Consider the following 20898-nt stretch of genomic DNA (forward strand, 5'->3'; position numbering starts at 1 on the left):
GATCATCTGCTGCACGCTGGCCTGATTTTTGTCTCGCCATTGGACTTCAATGTCTCTGGAAGAGAAAGTGGGGCTGATGACTTTACACAATTCTGTTTCACTTAAATCCAATTCACACACAAGTCAAGGTGGAAAAATGAAGGATGAACAACAACCCTCCAAGACAAAGCCACTCTTCCTGAAGGACTCAACTTCCACCATTCATCCTGGTCACTCACCCTTCTCTCTCATGTCATCCCTGAAGGCGCGGTAGAAGAGCAGGCGTGCCAGTAACGGGCACGCACACAGCCCTTGGGGTTGTCAAGGCAGGCTTGCTTACATTTTTTTTAGTTCTCATAAAGCTTTAAAAAAAATGCTTAACAGATGTTAACTAATTCAACTGTGCAACCACTCCCTCCCCCAGAATGCTTTTATCAATAGGGAAATTGAGGCAAGGGGAATAACATTTTGTGTTTACACAATACCTCCTCTGTAAAGAACTTCCAACTGTGTTTGTTATCTCAATAATCCTCATAACATTCCTGTGAGGTAGGTGGCAAACACTATTTTTTTCCACTTTATAAATGGAATGAAGAATACCTGTCATACAAAGAAGCGAGACCCAGAGACCTAGGGGCCTATTTACCAACTAGACAGCATTACCTTTCTAGGGACTTGCCCCCAGCCAGGAGATCTCAGAGTTTTGAATGGAGCAGAATTATTCATTCATGAGTTCCAGTCTCCCAGTGATCGACCTTCTCCCACCACATCACATTCCATAAAGGCTGGGGTCATGCCTGGTGTTTATTAGAGCTGACTGTTATCATTTCTCTAAATTGGCCTATCTGAGTTTTGTCAAGGTGCCCAAACATTAAATTATTATTTGTTTACTGTCTGTGCCCTGGCATTGTAAATGATGTCATCAGGAATGTACGAAGCTAACAACAGACACAAGTGTTGGGCCGTTCACAGAGGAGAAGTGGGAGCATTTCTTAGAGCAGGCCCTGCACAAAAAAGGATGACTCACTAAGCCCCTAGTAGAGCAGCATAAGGCCTAGTCTTCTGTGCATTTTCCTCTAGGCAGAATGTGCATCTGTGTGTGGCTTCATGCACAATTATAATCTCTCCTGAAAGGCAATTTCTTCCATATGACAGGCCGAACCACTCATGGCCTCAGAGTTAGCCTCACGCTGATTGAGCAGCTAACATACTGAATTACCAGAGATGTTTAATGGCTCTTTTCTGAAGACTAGGATGGGCCAGGAGACGGGAATCTAGTCAAGACTCCAAAAAAAGGCTTGAGCTCAAACGCCAGAACTGACTTCCTCAGGGGCTGAATGACTTTTTATCTCTGCTTACATGTCAATTTGCAGAACTATGGGGCACGAGAACCATGGAGCCAAGCGGTTCTGGCAGTCTCTCTATGTGACAAGCAAAGCCAAAGACATGTGGCCATCGGTACGTCTCCTCCAAAACTGTTATTCTCTTTAATGTGCTTATTTTAAAAGATATAATTTTCCCATTTAGTGCACGTTGTATGCAAGGCTGCCACAGCAGGACCAGAACAGGCAATGGATCTCAGTGCAGCTGTTAGCTCCCTTCTCCAGATGCCTGTGTTTACTTGGGGCCGGGCAGGGGAGTATACAGTCCCAGGTGAGAGAAGTCTGAAACGAGGTGAACACCTGATATGAGGGCCTGGGGCGGCAAACAGATTTCTGCCAGAGATTACAGAAACTGAAGCTTGTGTTTTATCACAATTACCTGTAATCTCTGGGCCAGAGAGGAGTATTACCAAGACCTTGAGCTGCACAATAGGACAGCTGAGAAGAGGCTCTCACTCTGTGCTGAGAACAGAGCTTTTCAAAAGCCCAGTTCAGTGAAGAAAAAGAAAAGGCCCGGGAAGTGCTTTCTCCAACAATATTTCCTCTTACTGGATTCCTGCTAATCAAACAAAACTTAGTCAACAGCTTTTATGAAAAGTCCATTTGATGACTGCAGCCACAATTGCTTTGTTCCAAGAAAGGTGCTTAGGAGAAAACCTAGCTAATGGGATCAGTAATTTGGGAAGTTCAGATGCGTTGGGGAAATCCCGACTCTCTTGGATAAATCATTAAAATTCTGCTCAGATAAATGTGTTTTGACTTGACATTCCACCCAGAGAATAAGCTGCCTCCCAAGGCCCTGGGGATGCACTGCTGGGGCTGTCCCCATCCTGGTCTGCAGCAAAGAGCTCCATTTACAAGGGCCAGTCCCCTCCAGATCAAAACACATCACTCTTCCCTGCTACTGGGGGACTAGGGGGGAGTATGCAAGGAAAATCCTCAAACTGAATACAACTTCGGCTTACTTCCTTTAAATACAGGTTTTTCAAAACTGGTTGAGTTTTGTACTTGTCTGAGCAAAGATAGAAACTTTAACGTTTACCCAGGAAACTTGAGAATCAAGTGTGATCAAGGTAAAAGCCGAAGGAGGTAGAACTGGGCAGGACTTAAACAGACATCACACAACTGGTTTACATCTCATTTCCTTCAACCAGTCAACAAATAAGCTTTGGATCTTGTGTTTAAGCTACCCTAGCAGGCCAGTACTAGAATGATTCCTTTCGACTCAATTCAACAAATGTTGAAATATTCCAAGTAACAGGTGCTAGGTGCTAGGCCAGTCACTGGTCTCAATGAGCTTTCAATTCATTGGAAGAGGCAACTGGAACATTTAGGCAACACAACAAAATCCAGGCTTCCAGGCTAAGCAGGTCATTCATGTTATCTTCGTGCATTAGAAATAAGGAGGGATTTCTTCTCCTAAGATACAATAGCATCACTCCTTGAAGCCTCAGCTATCCACCAATATGGAGATAACAGCTACATTTCATAATGCTGCCAGTATGAGTGACCCCTTCCTTTGGGATTCCATTTTCAGTGAAAATGTTCAAGTTAATTCTACTTATAAAGCGACAGATGACTTGAAAATTATCCTTGGAGAAGGGCATAAAGACCCTCATTACATTCAGATCATCTGGAAGCCAGAACTGACTGGTGGCATGATGTGGAACAAGACACTACACACCCCTCGTTTCCTTTAGGTCAATGCTCCTACTTGCACTAATAAACTCCCAGGGTTGTGGAGGAAAGACCTTGTAAACCTTCAAGTGCTCTTGACAGTGGCTACAGCTTCAACAACCCCTCACTGAGCACCTAAACCTCCTGGCCAATCAACACACATTGATGAAGTGTTGACTGAATGCTAAGACAGTGTGCTGGGGAGGACGGAAGGAAGGGAAGGAGAGAATGGGATAATAAGGGAAGAAGTGATCCCTGCCCTCAAGAAGCTTATCATCTAGTAGAATAAATAAGACAGATACACACTTCTAATACAAAGTTGCAGAAAGTTTTACAGTGGGTAAGGGAAAAGGAAAGGAAGGAGAGCTCACTATATGTCACACAAAGTTCCAAGCCTTGGCGATTCAAACAAGCAAAAAGACTAGCCCTGCCCTCAGGGAGCTCGCATTCTAAAAGGGAGGGGGAGAGAATACACAACAGAAAGCAGAAAAGCCAAAAAGGGGAAGGAGATGAAGGCCAGCTTGGGTTCCTCCACAAAATGGAGGAACTTAGCCATGGGAGAAAGGGGTGGGTGTTATGGATGGAAATTCCAGATTGTGAAGGCTTCAAGGATGGCTGGATGTTCCAGAACAGTACTAGAAAGTTCTGAGTGAGAACTCACCCTCAATTGGAGGAATCAGGAAAGACTGGCCAACAGCGGCATTTTGAGCTGGGCCTTGTAGGTGGGGCAGGATTTCAATAGGTACACAAGGAGGAGAAGGCTTTCAAGGTGTAGGGATTATAATAGCTAATATCTACATAGGGTTTAAAGGTTCACAATGCTCCTACTATATGTTAAAAAGGCAGGAACACAACAGATATTTCTGGGTACCTATGAGTAGCCCATTATGGCTATGGGATCAATTGAAGGATAAGGGTGGACCTTGACAGATGCTACATTGGGAAGGGTCTCCAATGTAAATGGAAGGATTTGGGTATTTATCCAGTAGTGACCAGAAGCCACTTGAGTGTTTTGAACAAGTCAATGAGATGGTCCAAGCTAGGCAATTAAGAAGGCTAACATGCAATGAACTAGAGGTAGGGAAATTAAATGGGGACTTAGAAAAGCTCAAGGAGATTCCTGCACGTGTCCAGCCTTCTAAAGGGAAGAATTTCAGACCTTGTAAATCACGTTTTCAAAGCATCAGAGTGAGTCTGAAATAGCTGATTTCATTTCCTTTCTGTAATAACACAAATATTTTAAAGTCCAAAAACAGCACTGCAGCTAATTACTCCGAGCAGGACCATTTCCCAGCAAGAAGTCAACTGAAGAAGAAGCAGTAAAAATTTTATAACCAAACAAAAACCTTAGTTCTTAGGATCAGAATCTTAGAGCTGGGAGAAACCCGGAGGATCACCTCGTCCAATCCCTGCAGAGGATAGGAGAGTGAAGCAGCAGTGCCAGGATTCAAACCCAAGCCCTGTGATGTCAGATCCCTACACTTCCCACCACATGACATTGCCTAATTCCATTTCATCCTAAAGCTGCCTTCCCCACTTCCCTAGCAGCCAGGCCAGTGAACAGTAAGGGTGTGGTGACACCACCTAAGCCAAAACAACAGAGGTCGTAGGCCACATATGGCCCTGAGTTTTCTGTCATGAGAGAGAGTCCTCCTTAGCCCCCGCCTGAAGCTGAGAAAGTGGAGGAGAGAGTTCTGGCCTCGGAGTTACAAAGACTTGCGTTCAGTTCTTTCCCTAGACACAAAGAGCAACCCTAGGCAAATCACTGGACTTCTCTAAGCCTCAGTTTCCTCATCTGTAAAACAGGGATAATAACAGCCCCTCCCTCACAGGGTTGTAAAGATTAAATGAGATAACTAAATACTGTACAAGCTTTAAAATACCATACAAACAAAAGCTATTAAATTATTCAAATGAAACCATCGCTGGGCTTAGAAGAACCTTAAAGAGATGAACGCGGTGATGTCTATTTTGCTTTTAAAAAGTAAAAAAAATGATAAAAGCAGACAAACCATCATGAAGGAATTAGGCCAAAGAGCACATGATTTTTAAGAAAAACACTTCTAACTGCCTGCTTCTGGCAGATGTTTTGGGTGACAGCTGGGAGTTAGGAAGCTAGTACTGACCCAACTCCTAACAAAAGTACCTAGAAGCATAGACTGGCTCGGAGTTCAGGCTCAGCTGGAGCATCTAGATGGGCTGAAAGATTCACTAACATTATAATGACAACAACTGGTATTTAGATAAAGCCTACTACGTGCCAGGCACTGTGCTAAGTGCTTTAACATATATTCTCTCATTAGATCCTCACAACAACTCTGTGAGGTAGGTGTTCATTATCTCCACTTTCTAATTGAAGAAACTGAGGCAAAGAGATGGTAAATGACTAGTTTAAACTAGTAGCCATTTAAGGTAGAAAAGGCCTGTTAACACTTACCTAACGGGAAGACATTTGCCCTCCACCCACCAGCTCAATTTCCAGAAAATAAACGGGGATTTCAGCAAACTAGGAGATGCAGCAATGGGAAGCTCTGTAGGACCCATCCAGGCCAACACCCTCCTTTCAAAGATGAGCAAACAATGGACCAGGGTGGGTAAAGCATTTGGCCAAGGTCTGGGGACAGTTTTTTAGAACAGCAAGAACTCAACCCCCCAATACAATCACTAAGTCATGTGGGCTAATAACCCACTATTTTAAAAAAATCACTCTTGGACTTTACTCCAGCTAAACCATCCCATCTTCTCTAGGAAGTTCAGAATCAACAAAGAGCATCTGTAGCTTTAGGGTAGGCTCTTTTCTTATTCTCCACTAACCCTAAAATGGAAGGAAGCCACCATCATGAAATCAGAACAATTTGGAAGCCACAGTGGAAAAGGGAGGACCCTCCCCAAATCATGACGCTTAGTCTCAAGCTAGCTACTCTCCAGGCCGGCCTATCTGAGGGGCGTGTTTTGTATACCTGGGAACAGAACACGCTCCCCTTGGGCTCCAGAGGAGCCATCCACACCCTACCAGATACAAACACACCTCAGCCCTGGGCAAAGGCTTTCAACAAGCAACTTTCACAAGGCTGGAAATCTTTTCTGCGCCTGACAGCAAGGGTTCTAGTTGTTCTGCTTCCCTAATGGGGTCTTTCTTCTCTTTGAGATTTCATCCAGATCAGGAGCTGGAGCAGCCCTCTGAGGTCACCTCATCCAATGCTATTGCACCAAGTGGTCCTTGAACACTTTTGGTAACAAAGAACTCATTACTCACCAGAAGACCAGTCCATTATCATACAGCTCTATCTTATCTGGAGTCAAAATCTGCTTCCCCATAAAAGAATTTTATGAAATGATGCCCTTCTTGCTTACTCTACACCTTGCCAGTAAATGTGAGCTGGAAAAGCCAATTAATTTCTAAAAATCACAAATAGGAACATGACAAAACTTTTCCAAATGGTGCCATTATGGGGGTGAATCACGAATTGTTCATAAAAGGCTGCAGGTCATGAGAACAACTCACCATTTATAGGGAGATGTTTCCTCCTTGGGTTGTTTTTTTTTCTAGTTGCCCTTCTTATAACATCAGTTTCTGAAATGTTCACATATCAAAGTCAGAGAAAACCTGCCTACTTATTTCCCAGGCCCTGATTCAATGTTCTGACATGGAGGAGGCTATCTGAGGTTTTGGACACCCACAACATAATGGGGTGAGGGTGGAAGGCAATAGCCCAGAGAATATTCTAGACAGTCTACTCTATATATACCATAAAGAAAGGTTTGTCTTTTATGAATTTGGGGGATGATTTTTGTTTTGATTTTTTCAGAGGTAATGGGAACACTGTACCTGTTTTAACTTTTCCTATTTTCCCCTAAGTTGAAGAAAAGGGGAAATTAGCAAGTGCTTGGACAGAGATGTGGACTTAGGGCATGCATAGGGAGGCCAGGAGGCTTCCTGATGAGCTAAGAGTAAGTCCAGCACAAGAATCCTAGCCCGAGGCCAGACATCTAGGAGGTAAATTTGGGGGGATAAGCAAGAGATGTTGACAACCAGGAGACAATCGTACCAGACTGATTGAGGGTAGGGGAGAGGCCATAGGATCAAAGAGTTAAAGAAGGTTTCCTAGAGAGCATTTAATCCAACCTCATCATTATACACACACCATGAGGCCCAGAGAAGTTGGCATGCAGAAAGTTGTCTACTCTGCAAGAGAGCCAGGGCATGAACCCCTATTCGTCAACTCCAGATCTAGGGACTCCTTCTACTCTGCCAGATTACAGCTAGAAAGAACAGCCTAGAAATGAAGTACCATCTACCTTAGGCCCCAGGAGTTCTCTTTTATACGTACTTCTCTGGTCAGCAACATATGAACAAACTATCCCTGTCAACTACATTCTGACCTGATGGAATAATGAATGTCAATGAGTTCATGTCTCCATCGATGAGATCACCAACATTTTAAAAATACACTAACATGGCAATTGTAGGCTGCAATGAATCCAGAAAGGCTGATGGGAGCCATCCTGTACATGAGCCTGGCTAGGCCGCATCAGCACCTTTCTGCTCTGTTCTATCACATCTGAGGAAGGTCTGGCTCCAGGGAACAGTAACCAGAATGACTGCAGGACTCAAAACCACGTTGGATGAAAAACAGGTGTAGGTGGTGAGGAGACTAAGGGGCAATGTGACAGCTGGCCTCAAAGTATCTGAGAGGCTGTCCTATGGAAGAAGCATCAGCCTTGGGATGCTTGGCCCCAGAGGGCAGAGCTAAGTGTACCAAGAAAGGATGAAGGAAGATTTCATCTCAATAGAAGGAAAAACTTCCTAATCTGTAGAGCTGCGAGGGCTGCCCATCATTGGAAGTCTTCAAAGGACTGCTGCAGGGACACTGAAGAAATTCCTGTGCAGGTACATAGATCAGGGAACCTTGAGAATCCTTCCAATGTTAAGAAGGATCAAGCCATAACTCCTAGTCCCAAATCCTCACTGTTTCAGTGGGAAAAGGACTGCTTTCCAGACCTGGATATGAAACACTGTTAGGGAAAAAAGACAAATGGTTACCTGGAAAAACACGATGGTAACAAAAGCTATTAATTTCCGGAAGGGTATTCCTGTCATTTACATAGAAACACTAAATCTGGCCTCAAACAGTGTGTGACTCTGGGCAAGCCACTTCACTCTGTTTGCCTTAGTTTCCTCATCTGTAAAATGAATTAGAGAAGGAAACAGCAAACCACTCCAGTATCTCTGACAAGAAAACTGCAAGAAAATGCGGTCATTAAGAGTAGGCTATCACTGCATTGCCTGAAAAAACAAGAATCAACCCCAAGTACCAGCTCTTATGAAGGAGAGGGGAGGTCCTAGAACAGCCACATGGGTGACACTTTGTTTCTTTACTGTTTATCGCCTTGTTTCTAGACTGCACAGAGGAGATACTTTGTAATCTGAAAAGATCATAGATCACACGCTGAGAGCTATAAAGGGCCTTGGAGGCCCAGGGATCAGATCCCTCTTCTCACCGAGGAAGACACTAAGGCTGGGAGACGGTAAGCCAGCTGGCCAGGGTCTGAAGGTGGATTGGAACTCAGGTCCCAGCACTCCAGCCATCCCTCTGGCTGCCTTTACAGAACCTTACAGTCCTTTAGGGAAAGATTTCTGCCCGCCCCCGGGGCCGGGGCCGCCCGGGGCCCTGAGTTTGAATCTCCCCACAGCCTGAGCTCCCGAATGGGCCTGGCCTGGGGCTGGGGGGCCCGTGGGCGCCCCCTCGCTCCTCGCGTGGGGAGGGCCCCGGGGCTGGCCCGCAGCAACCATCCCAGCCAGCCGTCTGGAGGGACAAAGGAGGAAACTGAGGCAGCGAGGGAGAAGGCCCCGGCTCCAAGTCCTGCGGGACGAGGATCCGAACCCAGGCCCCCCAACCCCAGCCCCAGGGCTCTCCAGAAAGGGGGGAGGGGGGGAAGGGGGACCTTCGGAGCCCCGTCGGGGCCCGCCCTCCCGGAGGGCGGCTTCCTCCGCTTCTCCTCCGTCAGAGGCCGGGGTGAGCCGGGGGCCGCCCCCGCTCGACGCCCGTCAGGAGGCCTCGGTTTCCCCGTCGGTCCTCGCCCCCGCCCCGCCCCCGCCCGCGGCCGCGGCTCCTACCCAGATACTCGTAGTCGGGCAGCGCTAGGCGATCGGGGCTCAGCATCTTCCGGCCAGCTGAGGCTGCGGGCCCCCGCCTTCTCGGCTTCCGTAGCGCCGTCCCCGTTGCCATGGCAACCAGCCGGGCGCGGGGCGGGGCAGGGAGGAGGGGGGCGGGTTCACGCGAAGGGGATCCGGGCGGCAACTCGGAGCAGGCCCAGGGAGTTCCGGAGGCCTTCGGGCCCGCCCCGGGGACCAGGCCCTGGGGCCTAATCAGTGGGGCCGGGCACCTTCTAGGGAAGGGGCCCAGGGGGAGCTCGGCCCCTCCAGGCCCAAGCATTCATTAAGCACCTGCTGCATACCACAAACTGGGCTCGGAGCCTGGGACCCGAAGACAGAAATGGGGGGGAGGGGTGCCTTCTAGAAGCTACCATTCTATTGGAGGAGACCACGGTGCCCCAAGTAGAGCTGTGTCCGTGTCCATATACATACGTGCGAGTGTGTTAGAACATTGTGTTCGTCCTTCGTGGCCATCAGAGGCGGGATGGCACGGCTCACACTTGAGTCTGAGCGAGGGAGGTCCCTGGCCTCACTTCTCCTCCAGAGCCATCTGAATCCAGTGACCAGATGTTTATCAGGATGACTGGAGATGGCCCAGGAAGTCCTGGGAGGCCTTGGCAAGGTCTGTGCAGGTCACCGGCCTCACTTCTGCTCCAGAGCCATCTGGGTCCGCTGCCCAGATGTTCATCAGGATGACTGTAGATGGCCCAGGATGCCCTGGGAGGCCTTGGCAAGGTCTGTGCAGGTCCCCAGCCTCACTTCTGCTCCAGAGCCATCTGGGTCCGCTGCCCAGATGTTCATCAGGACGACTGTAGATGGCCCAGGATGCCCTGGGAGGCCTTGGCAAGGTCTGTGCAGGTCACCGGCCTCACTTCTCCTCCTGAGCCATCTGGGCCCGCTGCCCAGATGTTCATCAGGATGACTGTAGATGGCCCAGGATGCCCTGGGAGACTTTGGCCAAGGCCTATTCAGGTACTCACCTGGGGTGAGGCAATGCCCATTCAGTGAATAGGCCTGTTTAAGAAGTAGCCAGGGCATGGCCCCTTTAATGAGGCAAAGAAAAATAACTATGAATGAATGGCAGGCTGGATATTGATTATGCTATGGGTGATACCTAGGCTGGGTGCAGGGCGAAGACAAGAAGGAAGCCTCCCTACCCCATGGACTTTGCATTGTCTGGAGGAGGGAAAAGACCCATGCACATAAAACTGAATACAAAGTGAAACTAAGAGAAATGGGTGACATGAGGAGAGACTTCAGGAGGACGTGGTCTCCGGGTCAGACTTTGAAGGTAACTGCAGACCCCGGACGAGAGGAAAGCTCTCCAGGCTCCTTGGTTCTTTGTTCTTCCAAAGAGGGCCAGTGATATCACTGGTGGTCTTGATGTGAGTGTGAGCTGGATTTAAGTGAGGTAAAGTGGCACAAAGGAGTCAGTCTCGCTCTCTCTTCCAGAGTCCTCAGAGTCCCAGGGCTAGACTGTCAAGTCAAGAGTTGGTGATGACCTGGGTGGGTGCAGTGAATGGCTTGGGAGTCTCCCTATAGCACCTGCTTCACCTCCCTTCGTGGCTATTGGAACAAATTGTTCTCATCTGCCCACTCTGCTTGGGTAGACCCCTCCCCGCCAACTCACCATGTTACCCTCCATCTGGTTTAGCTCATCTGCCAAGATGGTTTGCGTGCTGTAGCTTCTTGGAGGCACAGGTGAGAGTGATGTAGAATATATGTATTATAAACCTCAGAAGGGAGGTTGGGACCGGATTACAAAGGTCTTTGAATGCCAGGATAAGAAGTTTGTTTTGTCTGCTAGAGGCAACAGGGAACCTGTGGATCTTTTTAAGCTAAGGAGTAACATGAACGTCCTGCACCTGTGCTTAATAATTTAAATCATTTTGGCATTTGTGAGGAAGATGGACTAATAAAGAGGATGGCAAAGCATGTGGATTCAAATCCTGGCTCTGCCATTTTCCAACTCTGTCCTTGGTTAAGGGCTTTAATCTCTCCAAATGTCTTCATCAGGAAAATGAGGACTAGATGACCTCTACCTTCCCTTCACTTCTAGATTAATGACTTGCTTAAGGTCACAAGGTAGTAGTAACAGATTCAGCATTTGAAGCTAGGTCCCTTGACTACATATGTCACTTTTTCTCTCGTACCAAACCCAGATTGTGAATTATAAGCCTGGAGGAGATTTTAAAAATCATCTAATCCAATACTCCCCAAGCCTCAGAGAAGGGAAGTAAGCTGCCCCAGATGATGCAGCCTTAGTGGCCAAGCTAGGATTGGAACCCTGACACCCTGGTAGCCCACTGAGCTCTCCATTACCAATTCTGTGCTTCCCCGGCCTTCCCACCCTGCAAATGATACTTGCTGGTCCTCATACCCTAAATTCCTAAACCCCATAACTATTCCCTACTTTCGCCCACCCTTTATTCTGCCTTGCATTTGCTCCTTTCCCTTCTCTGAATTCTATCGGCATTTTCCTGTTGCACCCATGGGGATGCTGAATTAGGAATATAGCATAAGAGATTTAGAGCTGAAAGTTGACTGGGCCAGTGAAACTCGCCCATATATGAAAAAGAATCCTCTCTGCAACCTGGTCAACAAGTGGCCATTCAGCCTTTGTTTGAAGATTCCTGGTGCTACCCAAGAGAACCCATTTCTCTCTTGGATAGTTCTAATGATTTCTCCTTACATCAGTCTGAACTCTTCCTCTCTAACTTGGGCCAAGCAGAACAGATCTCTTCCTTCTTCCATGTGACAACTCTTCAAAAGCTTATGGACCACTGTCATGCCTCCTATCCCAAGTCTTCTCTTCTCCAGATTAAATACCCCTAATTGGCCCTCAAAGGGCATGAGCTTAAGACCTTTCACTGTCCTGGTCACGCCTTTAGGTGCTCTCTGGTTCCTCAATGCCCTTTCTAATTTGGGATGCCCTAAACTGGACATGACTCCAGATAAATGAGGCTTCTCTAAGTGTGAGAATGTCTTATTTGATGGGGTCCCCAGTCAGTGGGTCCCCTCTTCATTCACCAAAAAATTCCTCCATTCTTTCTTATAAGAACTTATAAATGGGGATGTCTATGTAAGGTGTGACCCAGAACTCCAGATCTTGGTTTACAGAGAGTGGGCTTAGTCATCTACTCTCTGGTTCATACCACCACCTAAGATTTCCCTAGAATTTGACTATTTTTATAGCTCGTGTGTAGGTCTCTACAGAAAAGGTAAGTTTCCATAGAATCCCTTAGGTTAACAGTATTGCTTAAATACAGGACAGGATTGATTTCACCTGATAGAAAATGAAAATTTCCCCCAAAGGCCTCACATCTAACTCCATAAATAGTCAAAAAACCCTCTTTCCTTCTTTAACAAGACCCAACTGTCCTAGGGACAGTCATCTCAGCATGTTGCACTCCTTTATACTGGAGGTCTCCCAGGAAAAGAAAGCTTAGGGCTTTTGGAACATCACCCTCTTTCTTCAGACCTGCACATTCCACATAGTTCACATTACAAGTGGAGGGCAAGGTCAAGGTTTCTCTCTCCACATCATGACTCTGTCTCTTGCTGCTTTTAGATCACTTTTAGACTCCATTGTGGCTACCACTTGGTCTCAGAATTCTTCTACTTGGTCAGAGAACTTAGCCTTGTCCAGGAAATCCAATTTTCTCCAGGAAACAGCGTGGGAACTTCCCTCTTGTCTTCAGGTCCAAGAGTTGCCATTACTCCACTATTGTCCTTTCTGTGGTCTCCTGGGGTTACAGGGTTACCCTTCAGGGAGTCCTTGACCTTTCTGCCATTACTTTTCCATTGCTGTCATTTCTTTGGCTGAAGTTACATGAGGGAAGAGTCCTCATAAAAATAACTTCCCCCTACTCCCACCCCAAGAACACAAATCTAATGCCTGTCTACAGCCCTCTTCCTTTGCTCATCTTTCCACCTTAGTCTCTGTCGGAACAAAGACCTCTTCCTTTTACCTTGCTAAGTTAACCAGGGTGTCCCTGGTCATACTTTCTACATTCTCCCCTCAGTTAACATTTGCAGTCCCTGCAAATCACATCAGGTTCTCCAGACTCAATTTTGGACATTGCTCTGGGCTCTTTCAAGGTCCTGGTGCTGAACAGCTCTCTCGTAGCAATGCCTTTGTTCCCTAAGAGTCCATAACTGTGGCAAAATCTTCTCTACAGGACCTTCATCTCAGCTCTCCAAATTAACAGTCCTTTGCAAAGATGCAGACTTTCTATGATGGAGGGAGGCCAGCCTCGTTGTTTATGCTTGCCCCCAACAAATATTTGCACTATACTCTCCTAGGCTTATCCCTTCCTTGGTTTCTAAAAGACTGCCTGAATCCAAGAAATAAATAGTAATTTTTTTAATTTTTAATTTTTTTAAAATTTTATTTTAGACTCCAACACCAGAACATAAATACAGAATAGAGAAACGGAAAAATGTATCATAAACTTAAACCTTGAAACTTAAATACAAAGAAAGAAAAAAGGATGTCATGTGCATCGCAGAACATGAGAGGATTCAAACTATGTAACAATAAATTTTCATTTTCAAGAAAACCAACACTTTGTGTTGAGATCTGTCTATCTTTGCTTCCTTGTGAGTTTTCTTTTGTTCTGCGCTGTGCACTATTTTTTTTTTACTAACAAATAGTAATTTTAAAGCAAAAACAAGATCAATAAAGAGGTAAAATAAAATGTAAGAAACAACAAAAAGAAAAATTCAAAAACAGCAAAATCTGCCCCCTGAAAAGGGAGAATGGAGCTTCTAAAAAGATAAACAAACTCCTTTCTGTAGATTCGCAGTTAATGGGCATCCTTATCAAGGATCCACAGATGTAACTGGGCCCCAGGATACCGACTATGGATTTACACAATCCAAGTTTGATCTTGGGGAGTCTCTCATCTTTGGTCTTTGTACTCTACAGATCTGTATCTATTTTTCTTTAAAGGTCAAGTTCAAGGGTACAGTTCAGATCTACATCAACTCAGATTTGGGATTTGATCAGTCATCCCCAAAAGCAACGACTCAGTCCATCTTCTCCAAAATGGTGCTAGTGGTCCAACAAGAACCCAGGGCAAAGGGTTGTCCTTGAAATGCCCTTGAAAATCACCAAAAATGTTGTCAGTGGAGGGTGTTCATACTTTCAATTGGGACATATCTTCAAAGTCTGAACAAAGGCCTCATCCTCTAACCTTTCCAAATTGACCATGCTCCTCTTAGTCACCTCTCCACATGCATTGGTAATCTCTTCCTTATAACACTAACCCAGCTCCCCAAAATAGCAAAAATCACCACCTATTTACCTGCTCTCCATCCCTATACTCAAAATATAAATAGGTCAAAGGTTAGTAAGGCAGGGTCTCTCCACTTATTCTCTCTGCTTTGTTTATTTCCCTTCCTCATCCTTCAAAGTTCACAGGAGATACCTAGTCTGGAGATTCTTAACCTGGGATCCACAGATCCCCAAAAGGTCTATAAACTTGGTAGAGGGAAAAATTACATTTTTATTTCAATATAATTGGTTTCCTTTGTGATCTTGTATATTTTATTTTTCATTGAAATACATGATTCTGAGAAAGGGTCATCAGGCTTCACCAAAGTGACTGCCAGAAGGGTCCATGACACTGAAAAGGGTAAGAACCCCTAAGCTACTCCAACTCCTTAATTTGCCAGATGAGGAAATGGAGGCCAAGAGAGGCCAAGTGATTTGCTCAGAGTTGTAGAGCTAATGAGGGGCAGCTACATGGCATAGTAGATAGAGTACCCTGCTTGGAGTGAGGAAGACATCTTCCCAAATTCAAATCCAGCCTCAGATACTTACTTTGCCTCAGTTCCTCCTCTGTAAAATGAGCTAGAGAAGGAAATGGTGAACCACTCCAGTGTCTTTGCTAAGAAAACTCCAAATGGGGTCACAGAGAGTCAGATATGACTGAAAAATAACTGAACAATAGCATAGAATTTAATAAAAAGCTGAGCTGGGAGTCAAACTCAGGTCTTTTGACTTTAAATTCAACTTCTTCCCCCTGTAGGAAGGAGGTTGACCCTTTAGTCCTGAATCATCAGCCCCTCTAAGCCTAACTTTTCTCTAGCTTCAGTATAATAGGCTTAGATGAGACCAAATTATAGAGAATGAAAGGCTGGAAATCTATGGCCTCCATTATGCTCATCCAGATTTCTAGTGCCATGGAACCCCTTACCCTGCCTCTCTCCTTTCTTTGTCTGTCTCTCTCTTCCATGAACACAGACAAACATACATATAAACAGTCACTCACAAGCTCATTCATACACTTACTCTCTTGAAACCAGTCTTACACACACAGGTCCCCACTGAACACTTGACCAGTCCTGACAGTAAACAAACACACACCTGGGACTTCCCTGGCTACCAGCTTCTCAAGAAATAGAGCAAAAGGCTCTCTTTCATTTATATGGTGAAGGGAGTTCGTGACTCCTCCAGTGAAGATTCTCAAACTTCCTAATTCTCCCCAGGAAAATAGGTCACCTTCTGTTTGAAACTGTCTGCTTATTCCTTCTCTTCTCCTCTGTGTCCTGGTTTCAGGTCCAGCTCAGGAGCAGGGACGGACCAAACCAAGAGAAGCTTCTACATTCTAACAGCATTTACTAAGACGGGGCTTGAGATTAAATCCTCCAAACTGGTCAGCTTCTGTCCTCTTCCCAGACCACTCCCACCCCTCGATAAATGCTGGTATAACTATTCCTTAAGTTTCCTTCGTGGGATTGATTGTTAACAAGATAAGAGCAAAAATGGGGAATGGATTTGCATTTATAGAATGTGCGTTCAAAGCTCGATTCTCCCTCTACATACCTCTGTGAATTTGTACTTTCCTCAACTTGTACAATGAAAGGTTTGGACTAGATAACTTCTTAAGTCCCTTCCAGCGATCAGTCTATTATCCTATAAATCCTGGATTTATCCTTCGTGTTGTTCGGTCATGCCCCCATTTGGGATTTTCTTGGCAAAGATACATTAGTGGTTTGCCATTTCTTTCTCCAGCTCGTTTTACAGATGAAGAAACTGAGGCCAACAGGCTGAAGTGAATTGCCTAGGGTCAGGCAACTGGTAAGTGTCTGAACTCAGGTCTTCCTGACTCCAGGTGTGGCTCTATCCACTGTGCCACTCAGCTGCCAAACAGGAGACCTGGATTCTAATCCTGTCTCTGCTAATTCCCAGCTGTGTGACCTCAAACAAATCACTTGATCTCTCTGAGCCTCAGTTTCCTTATCTGTAAAATGAGTTAGTTGAGTTGGATGACTTCTGAAGTCCCCCTCAGTCTATGATCTTATAATAATGGTTTATGAATCCTGATGATTTCACAGAATCTCAGAGCCCATCTGTTCCACTCATGCCAAAATCATAATCCTTCCCTCTACAGCATCTTGGAGAAGCAATCATCCTGTAAAATGAAATTAGTAGTAATGAAATTAATTAATTAATGGTAATAATTGTACAGAGTTATGATCTAATTGTATTCATCCTCATAAAATCTTTGTGGAATCAGGGTAGGTCAGAGGATCACACGTTTAGAGCTAGAAGGCACCTTAACGGCCATCTAATCCATTCCCTTCTCGTTTTACAGGTGAAGAAACTGAGGTTTACTGAGTCACAATGCCTTGCATAAGGTGACATGAGTAGGAAATAGAAAAGTTTGGATTTGAACCCAGGTTCACTGATTCTGAACTCAGTACTTTTTTAGGTGGTACAGTGGATACAGTGTCAGGAACACCCAAGTTCAAATCCCACCTCACCCACTTAGTAGCTTTTGTGTCCCTGGGCCAGTCACTGAACTGCTGCCTGCCTCAGTTTCCTCATCTGTAAAATGGGTATAACTTATTGGGTTGTTGTGAGGATCACATGACAGAAAATTTGTAAAGCATTCCTCAAACTTTAAAGGGCTATGTAAATGATAGCTATTACTGCCTGTATTTTTTAATGCTGGAAACAAAGCAAGGAAGTGACTCATCGAAGGACATCCCTTGAGTCAGTGGGAGAACTAGACTTAGAACCCAGATCTCTCAGCTCCCAGACTAGTGGTCTGGTCAGTGAGCCAGACAGCCTCATTTTTTTTAAGAGATTGCTGGGATGTATTTTTGTTGTTTTTAAACCATGGCCCCTGCCCAGCTAGCAGCTGGAACCTCAGAGACAAGAGAAGAGGATTTGGAGTTAAGGTCTACCCTTCAACACCATGGTATTTGTTAGGCACTGGTCCTGGGGCCCAGGAGCTGCTGCCCCTGGGACTGTGTGGTGGGGCTCGGAACCCATCGCTCCAGGAAGACAGCTTTGTTTGGACATTAACCCATCTGTGGTTATAATAATGATAACTTTCAGCACCAGTGGCGCCCGGCTGTTAATGACTCAAAGAATGCTAAATAGAACAAGATGTCATCCCTGCAGCCCTTGCAGTCCTGTCCCTCCCATTACGTTCCTTAAGACCCCCATCTAGTAGGCCTGTCTGTCTAGCTCTGAAGGCATTTGGCAGTCCAGTAGGGCTGTGGGCGAGGGTTGCTGCCCTATCTCTGTATCAAAGAGAAGTTAAGGATACCCTGCATAGCCCAGCATTAACCTGATTTTAGTGTGGGTTGAACAAGCCTAGTGCCTTTTTTAAGCAGAAGTGGTGACCTCCCAAAATGCTGCTTGTTTTTTCCTGAGGACTAACTACTTTTAGATTTCTCTTCTATCATTGGTCTAATGGGCAGGGGGGGGGGGGGGGAAGTAACAGCCCTGGTGAGACACAGGGCTGACAGGGAATGAAAACACAAGCAGGCTGTTACAGTCAGGTGTTTGTTGTGGCCTCTCTGGACATTCAGGGCAAGAGAAAATGATGGCCTTGAATTAAGATGGATTCCTTGGGGCTTTCTAAATATCGTCATCACAATATCTTATTTCTGGAAACAGCCAGACCCTCAGCCAGGGGAGCCAACGCATCAGAAAAGATAAGCCCATGGAGCTGAGAAGGGGAAAAGTCGATGACAGCGATCAAGGAAGGGAAACACCGGGAAACAGACGAAAACAGCAGGTTTGTCGAGGGCATCTCTGGCTCTTTAACAAAAGGAATGGGAAAAACTCAACAGCGGGGAAGGAGACTCCAGAAGTAGGAGCTTTTACCCAACATTTATTAATTGTTATAAGTTTTTTTGTTTTCTTTTTTTCTCTTCAGCTGTGGGAGAGAGGTAGGAGGGAATGAAAAGAGATTTGTGTTTATTGAAAAGAATTCAATTAAATTTTTTAAAAAATATGTCAAATGCCTACCATGGACAAGCAACTGTTCTAAGTAGGCACTCAAGGTAGAATGAAGACTCAATCCTTTCCCTTAAGGGGTTAACGCTATAGTCAGGGGGGTGTAGGAAAAGTATACCGAAATGTCGAATGTGAAATAGAATACAAGGGCACACAGGAGACAAAGTGGGCACCCATTGACTGGGGAATGTTTGAACAGGTTTGGGACACATGAATGTAAAGGAATGTTATTGTGCCATTAAAATGATGACTATGAGGAATTCAGAGGGAGTGGGGAATGGGAAGATGTGTTTGTCTTGATCAACAGGGAGCAGCTTTTTAAGTTGAGAGGTCTACTAAACTGGGCTCCATTGCTGAAATGAAACCTTGCTTATGTCACTTGCCTACACATTCTGAGACACCTCCCCCATCCCTATATTTTGCCTCCATCATATGAAACAAAGAAAGGAGAGAGGAGAACAAGTATCCCAGTAACAGGGGTCTGGCACACGAGCACAGACCCCATCGGCTTGCTTAGCTGATGTCATCTCCCCAAGTGGCTGAGAATCTGGCTTCCGGGAGAGTTGTGATGACATGAAATGGAGGTACCTTCCAGAGACTGTGGAACATGTGTAGACCTTGTATAACTAGTTCCCGTCTGCTAACCATGTGGTCGGGGAGGAGCCTTTTTTCAAGTGGCTGAGTAGCTGGGACTAGGAGCATCTTTGAAATGGCTGGGTCAGCTTCAGTTTAACCCCACTGGACCATTTCCTCAGTCACAACTGGTCCTTCAGCTGCTTTACTCATGACCAGATTCCTTTGCTAGCAGCATCTGGCAAAAGGTAATACTGTAACAGGAAGAGTCCTCAGACACCCACCCCACCCCCCACCCCACCCCCATCCCCGTCTTGTTCTTTTCTGATCCAGGTGAGAAGATTGAAGTCTCTCGTCTTGGGAATTTCCAAAGATCAGGAGAGAGAAGGGTCTGGAGTTCCTAAAATTGAGGTTTTGTAACCATCTCCACATTGGTAACCCAGCCCAGTGGTGGCACAGACAAGGACTCATGCAGCGGCGATGCCCCATCTCAGTGTGAACTGGGTGGGGCCGATACTATATAGGAAGTTAGAGTCTACTGACATGGAAGGTGGAGGTGGTAGAAGGAAGGGAGCGTGTGTCCCAAGGTACTGGGGAAAGTGTTTGTACTTGAATTTTTGCCATTTCGTTGTAGTATATGTCTCTTTGTAAATGTTAGTTGATGTTAAAAAGTCACTAAGGCATAACAATGAGGGGCTAGATCCAGCTAGAGGGAGCTTGAGCCCATGGCAGAAGAAAAGAAATATCCCCACAAACCTCTTAAGGTGCCCTCGAGCCCTGAGGGGCCAACATAGCCTGGCTGGCTTTAGAAAGATGGAACCAGAGCTATCCGCTACCCTTCATACACAGCAACTATAACGATGTAAGGGAAAAACAATGAAAGACAACAAATTTCAGATTAGACCCAAAGTCTAATTCTGGTTGCAGATAACTTGTAATTAATTAGTAGGGAAAGAGTAGACTACGGGTCTCTATTATTACATATACTGTCAGTCCCAGGCACTGTGCTGGTTAGGCATTTAAAGCCTTTTATAACCTAGCCTCAACCTACCTTTCCAGCCTAATTCAGCCACCCTTGACAAACAACCCGCTTACTGTTCCTCATACAAAGCGCACCACTTAGTGTCTGGGGGAACCTTTGCACGGGTATGGGGCGCTCCCTTTCCTTGTCTCCACCTCGCAGAATCCACGCCTCCTTCAAGACTCTCCTCAAAGTCCTCCCTGAGGACCTTTCTGACCAGCTGCTGTTGCCCTCTCCTGCCAAATCCCTGCGTGTCTGTTCTGTCTGCTCCCACAGGATGGAAGTTCCCAGAAGGCAAAAATTGCTTCAGTTCTATCTTTGCAGCCCGGTTCCTGGCATGGTGCCTGTAACATGGCAGGCACTTCATAGATGCCTTTTGGCTGACTGATTTTGTTGAATTGTCAAAGGAGGAGATATCTATAAAGTTCTCTACAACCCTTAAAGTGCTGTGTAAGTATCAATTATTATTCCTGTAAACTGTTGCCATTTGTGACGAGAGAGGACTTGGGGGGCACAGCTCGAGGTTCTTGGAAGCTGACGGTGACGCAGAACAACCCAACCGAAATCAGTATAAATTTTAAGAAGAATGCAAGTGTCTAGAAGAGGTACAAAGGGTCTTGGGAGTTTAGAGGAAGGAGAAATCGTCTGTAGCTACCTGTAATCAGGGAAGGTTTCATAGAGCAGAGGACATTCAGATGTGAGCGGAATAGTGAAGACTAGAAGATAGAAATGTGAGAGCAAGGACATCCGAGGCATAGGATGGTGCAGGGACAGGGAGTGACTGCGCTTTGGCTGGAGCCCAGGGCATGTAAAAGCCAATGAATGGGGGGGGGGGGAGGGAGAGGAA

General features: G+C 45.8%; 1 protein-coding gene and 1 long non-coding RNA gene across 3 annotated transcripts in view; one reads left to right on the forward strand and one right to left on the reverse strand.

The window, feature by feature from the left end:
* The window catches only part of CSTPP1 (centriolar satellite-associated tubulin polyglutamylase complex regulator 1), a 172989-nt gene extending 162736 nt beyond the window's left edge, over positions 1–10253 (reverse strand). For both annotated transcript variants that reach the window (XM_072617650.1, XM_072617649.1), the window contains exon 1: positions 9157–10253. In XM_072617650.1, coding sequence (XP_072473751.1) covers positions 9157–9475 — 319 coding nt within the window. In that variant the 5' untranslated portion in view covers positions 9476–10253. The remainder of the gene's footprint in view (positions 1–9156) is intronic.
* Positions 10254–15601: 5348 nt separating this feature from the next.
* Positions 15602–20481, forward strand: LOC140509752 (uncharacterized). The gene is made up of 3 exons (XR_011968905.1): positions 15602–15907; positions 18116–18236; positions 19364–20481. It is a non-coding gene; the product is annotated as an uncharacterized lncRNA (long non-coding RNA).
* The last annotated feature ends 417 nt before the right edge of the window (positions 20482–20898 follow it).

This window comes from Notamacropus eugenii, chromosome 6 (assembly GCF_028372415.1).
Source record: "Notamacropus eugenii isolate mMacEug1 chromosome 6, mMacEug1.pri_v2, whole genome shotgun sequence".
NCBI lineage: Eukaryota > Metazoa > Chordata > Mammalia > Diprotodontia > Macropodidae > Notamacropus > Notamacropus eugenii.